The sequence below is a fragment of the Cavia porcellus genome, unplaced genomic scaffold, assembly GCF_034190915.1.
Source record: "Cavia porcellus strain 051 isolate PalLab524CR breed Dunkin Hartley unplaced genomic scaffold, mCavPor4.1 scaffold_28, whole genome shotgun sequence".
Taxonomy (NCBI): domain Eukaryota; kingdom Metazoa; phylum Chordata; class Mammalia; order Rodentia; family Caviidae; genus Cavia; species Cavia porcellus.
Genome location: NW_026947511.1, coordinates 49,796,986 through 49,804,040, shown reverse-complemented (window position 1 = coordinate 49,804,040; position 7,055 = coordinate 49,796,986). Strand labels below are relative to the sequence as shown.

Below are 7,055 nucleotides of genomic sequence, written 5' to 3'. Positions count from 1 at the left end.
AACCATTAATTGAAGATCATACTGATATTAAATGCAGCAAATTTGTCACATATGTTAAGAAAGTGCCCTCCAAAATAAATTGTGATGAAAACCCAGGATGGAATAACTGTGTCAGAGGATAAAGAACGGGGTGATGCTGTAAGAATATATTACAAGCGTAATTCCCACACAGGAATCTGAGGAATGAGACTGGCACACTTGTTTATTCCTGAATGTGATACTAGTTTGGACAACTGAGAACACTTTGATTGTTTTGCTATTTGAAACATTGTAATTTGATTTTTTTTTTTTGTCTTTTTCCTTTTTATCGATACCGGAGATAGAACTCACGACTCCCTGCTTGCAAGGCAGGTGCTTATGCCGCTGAGCTAAAACTCCAGCCCCGGTAATTTGATTTTTATGTGTGTCATTTCATAACCAGATCAGATAACCCAAAGTACACAATAGGATTTAATCAATTTTATTGCTAGGATTGTAAAATATTGGAGAACCTGACCTGGGATAGGCAGTGCACATTTCCCTGTATAACTCTGTAATAAGGATTTGATTACAATACGTGCATGTTTTGATTTATATCTTATTTATATATTTGTATTAATCAGAGCATAAGCAACAATTGCGTTACACTGCAATGTAATATTTGATAACAATTTATGAGGGAAATTAAATGATTGGAAGAGTAGTGGAAAGACTGAGTAAAACAATGTGCTGTAGTACATCCATGCCATGACGAATGTTTCAGCCCTCAGTAATCTTTAGGGGATATTATGTAAGCACAACCACAGTGAGAGGAGAGTTAGGGTCATCATTAAGCTTCCGGCTCCTTAGATAGTGGACAGATATACAGATGTCCCGAATCTTTGAACCAAAGCCTGAAGAAAGGTCTCAGGGATCCATAAAAAGCACCTTGAGAAAAGGTGTAGATGTGGCTGTTGTCTTCCATGTTGTAGAAGGAGATACGCTGATCCTCGTAGTCTAAGAAAATGCAGATGGTGCAAGGGTGCTGTTTTAGAGTGAGTTGAGTCTCTGGCGAGGTGAGTGCCCAGTATTCATGGTTATACATTCTAATGGCCCAGAAACCATCCTCAGGTTTTATGTAAGTCCTCTCCTTCCTCATCACGTTACTCCGACAGATTCCCAGGTCCCAACCTGTACAGCTGTTGACCTTCACCTCCCAGAAGTGCCTCTCTGAGCTGAAGGACTGTTTGCCCAACACGCAGGGAAGGGATTCAAATCTCATCTGGTTCCTAGGAAGATCTTGAGGTTTCTCCCCCATAGAAACTTGTCTTTCTTCAGATAAGATGAGGGCAGGATGGGCTGTGTCTGGGTCCAGAGTCACATTTGCTGCAAAGGAGACCAACCTTTTAATCTCTCAGAAGACTGGAGTGATTTTGTAATTAGGATGGCTTTAAAACCTGAGATGTCTGGGAGCAGTGAGGAGAATATACTGCCCCAAGGCTCCTGTCATCTGTCCCATAGTAAGAGCTCCCCTGAGACTGTGCAGAGCCTGAGGAGTGTAGTCACTCTTGGATGGTCAGACTCACCAGCTTGGTAGTATTTCTTCCTCCAGTCTGAAAAGAGCAAAAATATATATTATTAGAAGTTACATTTCAATTTCTCACATGACAAAATTTTTTCCTTTAAAATTTTTTCTTTTGGTTGTTTTCATGTTTGGTAATTTCTCAAACTTATTCTGCACCTCTTGTTTGAAATGTGATTTCCGTTGTCCATCATTAAATGTTCATATAAAAATTAATAGCTCTGGTTTGTACGTCCTGTGGTGTAGACTGCAGATATAGATTAGGATATAGTTACATGATATAGTTACTCTCTTCCTGAGAAATAATGCAATCACACATTCTGCCATCAGCTTCCTCATACATTTATGTGGGAGAACTATCCCACTATGGCCAATGAACTATGCACGGTGGTCACTGTACAATTGCCACACCTGAGAGTAAACCAGGTGAGTTTCTCCATTCTTGCTCTTACTAAAACAGTGTCTTACCCCTGGTAGGAATGGGCTGTAAGTAAATTGGAGAGTGTAGAAGACTAGTGTATTAACAACTCCTAGTATTAAAGGCACCATTCTGAAGAGTTTCCAGGAATATTCAGGGTATTTAGATTATAATTTGTATGAGTGCAGAATACTTCATACTTGCACCTGACAACTGTGCTTAACTCCCTACTGAGTAAAATCAGTCCATGTTTTACAAAAATCATAATTAACAATGCCACAGAATTTATATGCAGGCTTAGAATGAAGTCCTGTATTGATTGCTTCCAATTTGTAGACTTGATTGAGTTTAGGCAACAGGAGAAGGAAAGCAGAGAAGGCTGTCTGCATATACAGTCGTCCATGACAGCAGCAAAGAAATCTTGTTAAAGCTGTATGTGTGATGTGGAAAGCAGATCATGTGGCAGTGTCACATTGTTTATCTAGAAAGAGGTTTTAGGGAATCACATTGTTGCTCCCTAAATGCAGTGCTGTGTGCAAGCGGCTTGGAAGGTCTGCATGGGAAAGCATCAGTACTTGGGCATGATGCCATTCAGTGAGGGTGTAATGGTACACTATTGAAGATAAATTATTTGTAACATAATTATTCACTTGATAAAAAATATGAACTCAATTAGACATGTCTATAGTTGAGTGATTTTCAGGCTGTATAAAATATTACTCTAGGAGTTATGTTATGAAAAAAAGCCAAAATCAGTTCCAAATCTTTTTCTGTAAATAGAATTGTGCTAGAACCAGTCACAGAAATTCATTCATTTATTGCCTATGGCTCTTTTCAAGCATCAGGGATAGAACTGACTAGTCGTGACAGGGACAATTAAACACATCATCCTTAAAATACTCATTATCTGCTTCTTCATACAGAATTTCTGCCGAATCTTTATAGACCAATCATAATAATAGACAAAGATAAAATACAGAAATGAATGCTGTAATTTGGTCAATGTATATAGTTACTTAAGGAATACAACAAATTGAGATGATAGATTTTACAGCCATAATGACAGCACCTGTACAGTGGGATATGAAAGAACATAAATCAGCTAGGCAAATGTGTCTGTATTGGAACTTTGGATGTCAGTGTTGATACATGACACTAACTGGATGTCTATAAAACTTGGATAAAGATGACTAAGCCTGCAAAATCATTTCCCCGAAAGACTAAGAGAATTAGTTTTTCAAAGATGAGCATTTTAGAGTTCAAGAAATTTAGAAAGTCACACATGAAACTCAGAAACACTAATGTAGGAAAAGTGTGATGCTTCACAGTAAATGCTGCTACTCTGGATGGTAGGTCCTGCTACAGTCCCTAAGTGCCTGATACTGACTTTACAAGGTCACAGCAAACCATGGATTTCAGTAATGTAGTTGCTAAAGGGTTTAAACTGCTAGAGATAGAGTTCTAAAAATTAGATGCTCTAGGAATCTGTTAAAAGCAAAAGTGCAGGAATGGAGCCCTCCAGAAACAGTTTCAAAAATTCGTGGTTGGCTCTCTTTGCCACTATTATCACGTTATGTGTGCGGTTGGGCAGATTATTGGTAAATATTCCCGAGTTCCACAAAATAACCGCTGTGCACCTTGGTAAGCTTTGATAGATCCCTGTTCCCTTGGAGGCTCCAAATACACAATTTTATACATATGCTCAGTATGAAAAATTAGTGCTTGTCTATTTAACCATCCTTAGTTGCATATTTTACACCAAGTATGTTCATAATGAAATGTGAGGAAATCTACATAACTGCTTGAAATTGGAAGGAATGTCTAAAGCAAATACAAAGTCATGAACCACTTAGAAAATGTTATTTGCTCAAAGTGCTTTTATTCCTACCATTTCTGAGCTGTGGATGAGACCTATGAAGGCCAGTTAAAGAATGTAATGAATAATGCTAGTCACACATTAATTGAGAGACAGAATGTGAATTCAATCTCTGCAAGTTGTTAAACAAACCTAAAACATCCATAGCATTAGCTGTCTCCATGGGAGGAACAAAATTGGAATCTGTATTCTGTATTAGTTCATTTGCAACCAAATAGTATAAGGCATGCACAGGACAGGAAAGCATGTAAAATACCCAGGAAGAGAAGCCTCAGTAGTAACTGTTTGAAACGGGACTCACAATTGGGATTCACAAACACAAACCTCAAAGCGAAAATCATAAATATTATTAAAGGACATTAAAATAAAGAAAAATATGGTACAATCACTGTTAAGTAGGGGAAATTAACACCTATTGAATTTGTAGAGAAGGTAGATTCAACAGAGTAAACAAAATTTTATATTCATTTCTTAGTATCTAATTTTATTTACTTTACATGTCAGGAGAAAGAGGTGAGAAAAACCCAAAATATTTAGAAAGTTATTGTACTTGTTAAGGCTTTTTAGAACAGAAGTTAGGTAGTATAAATTTCGCTGTGCATTTCATAGTATGCTGTCTTACATAATTTTATGCCTTTGGATCAAGGGTAATTAGCAAAGACAAAGTTACTCACCAGGGAACAAATGTGAATTCTGCCAGCCTGAAAGTGTACAAAATGAGGAGACATCGTTTATTTTTCTGGTTCTTGTCATATCATTTCCTCTTATTTACATTTTACATTATGCAAAATGTAAAATAATAGTAGAGTAGCAAAAGGTAATACATTGCATACTGTTATCCTCAAAGAAATTACTCCGTGTACAAGATACGGGCATCAAATAATATGGGCATTCTCTAATTGATAGCACCACAGAACCTTCCTTTTCATTGAACTGAAAGACACTATTACACAAATGAACTGAATTTTTCCCCTTTCCCATCGTTCTTTTATCTTTCCACCATCATGTTTCCTTTTTCCTTGTGAAGCATTTCTTCCCTTTTCACATTAACTGTTGTACATTATAGACCTTATTAACTATTTCCTTTTCTCACACTAGGAAGACAATATGACACTTACACTTGTGAATCTTATTTACCTCACTTACAAAGATCATCTCAGGTTACATCCATTTACATGTAAAAGTCTTGGATCAATGCTTCTTTATGGTCGAGTAGTACTCCATTATATAAAGATATCACATCCTTTCTATCCATTCCTCAGTTATTGGGCATTTGGGATGCTTCTAAATTTAGCTATTACAGACTGTGCTGCTATAAACATGCCTGCACATATATTGCTGTGGTATGATATTTTTAAATCTTCCAGGAAGGTACCATGAAATGGCTACAGAGAATGGGACATCTAATCCTACTTTTGAGGAATTGCCACACTGAAATCCACAGTGGGTGCATCAGTCTGCACACCTAACAAGAGGGGAGAAGTGTTAATTTTCCCCCACTGCCCATCCAGCTTTTGGTATTGATTGATGCCTTGATAGTAGCCATTATTTCTCGAGTGAGATGTATCTCAATGTTTTAATTTGCATCACTCAAATGACTAACGATGCTGAACATTTGTTCATGTATTTATTTTCCATTTCTATTTCTTCATCTAAGAAGATGCATTCATTCTCAGATGCCCATTTTTGGGTTTTTTTAGTTTTTAAATTCTTTATGTGTTCTAAATCGAAGTGCTTTGTCTGAGCACTTCAAAGTTGGCTAAATTTTTTACCATTCTCTGTGTTGTTATTTTATGTTGTTGATGAGTACTTTTGATGTGAAAAGGCTTTTTAATAAGACAAGACCCCTGTTACTTGTTCTTTGAAGTATTTCCAGTGCAGTTTTTTTTTAATTTTTTTATTTTTTATTTATTTATTTATTTTTTTATGAAGTCTCTGCCTATACCTATGTCTTTAACATTGCTACCTGATTTCTCTTTCAGTAGATTTGGCTCACTAGAAGTGTCCTGTGACTTCTCAGTTCTTTGCTGGCCCAAAAGTGCTCCTGGCTCATGGTAAGCGTAGATTGACTTCTGGTTCTCTTCTTGGTCCATGACTGCCTTCTAGACTTTTGATCCATTTTGACTTTAGTTTAGTGCATGGTGATAGATACAGGTCTAGTTTTAGTATTGGTATGTAAACAGCCAGGGTTTGAAGCACCATTTCTTAAAGAGACTTATCTTTCTTCCAGTGAATATGCTCAGCCCTTTGTGAAATATAAGATGGCTGAGTTTCTTGCGCTTGTGTGTGCATCTTCTAATCTGTTCCACTGATAATTAGGTCTGCTTTTCCCAGTAGATTTCAAGTATAATTTTATCACAGTAGTTTTGTGGTATAATTTTAAGTCAGGAGTTATGGTGCCTACTGCTTTACCTTTGTTGCACAGAATCAGATTTTCTATTCTAAATCTCTTTGGATTCAAGCAAATATTAGGGATATTTTCTATAATGCTGTGAGGTATGCTAGGGGTGTTTTGACCAGGATTGCATAAATCTGTGCAATTATTTAGAGAGTAGGACCATTTTCACTATGTTTTTTCTTCCTATCTATGAACAAGGGAAAGCTTTCTATTTTCCAATATTCTCTTTTTCTTTTTCAGAATATTGTTATTTTCAATATGTACAAATTTTATTTCATTACATTGATTCCTAAGTATTTCATTTTCATTGGATGCTATTATGAAGTGTTTTGTTTCCATTATTTATATCAATGAATTTGTTGTTTGTGTACAGGAGCATTATTGATTTTTCAGGGTTCACTTTGTATCCAGCTACATAACTGAATTTCATTATTTGCTGGAGTTTTTGGGTTTTCTATGTAGAACATCATGTCATCTGTGAATAATGATAATAGTGCTTCCTCCTTTCCTATCCTTATTCCTTTTATTTTTCTCTCTTGTCTAATTGCTCTGGCTAATGTTTCCAGAACAATATTGAAGAGGAGGGGTGATAGTGAACATCCTTGTTTTGGTCCTGATTTTAGAGTAAAAGCTTTCTGCTTTTGACCATTTAGTGTGTTGTTTACTGTTGGTTTGTTATAGATGGCTTTTATCAGGCTGAGATAAAACCACCCATTCTGATAGTCTGTAGGGTATTTTAAAATTTATTCATTTATTTATTTTTAATTTGAATGGAATAAAATAAAAGTATAAAATGGAAAAAAATTAAACAGTGAGAATAGTG

The 7,055-nt window shown here is 36.1% G+C and overlaps 1 protein-coding gene across 1 annotated transcript in view; it reads right to left on the bottom strand.

Annotated features, from left to right (window-relative positions):
• Positions 1-444: 444 nt before the first annotated feature.
• The window catches only part of LOC134473835 (butyrophilin subfamily 1 member A1-like), a 66,758-nt gene continuing 60,147 nt past the window's right edge, over positions 445-7,055 (bottom strand). Inside the window, exons 20-22 of the mRNA XM_063239512.1 lie at positions 4,509-4,535; positions 1,545-1,571; positions 445-1,344 (exon numbers count right to left, since the gene is read on the bottom strand). Of these exons, the coding sequence (XP_063095582.1) occupies positions 809-1,344; positions 1,545-1,571; positions 4,509-4,535 (590 nt within the window). The 3' untranslated portion in view covers positions 445-808. The remainder of the gene's footprint in view (positions 1,345-1,544; positions 1,572-4,508; positions 4,536-7,055) is intronic.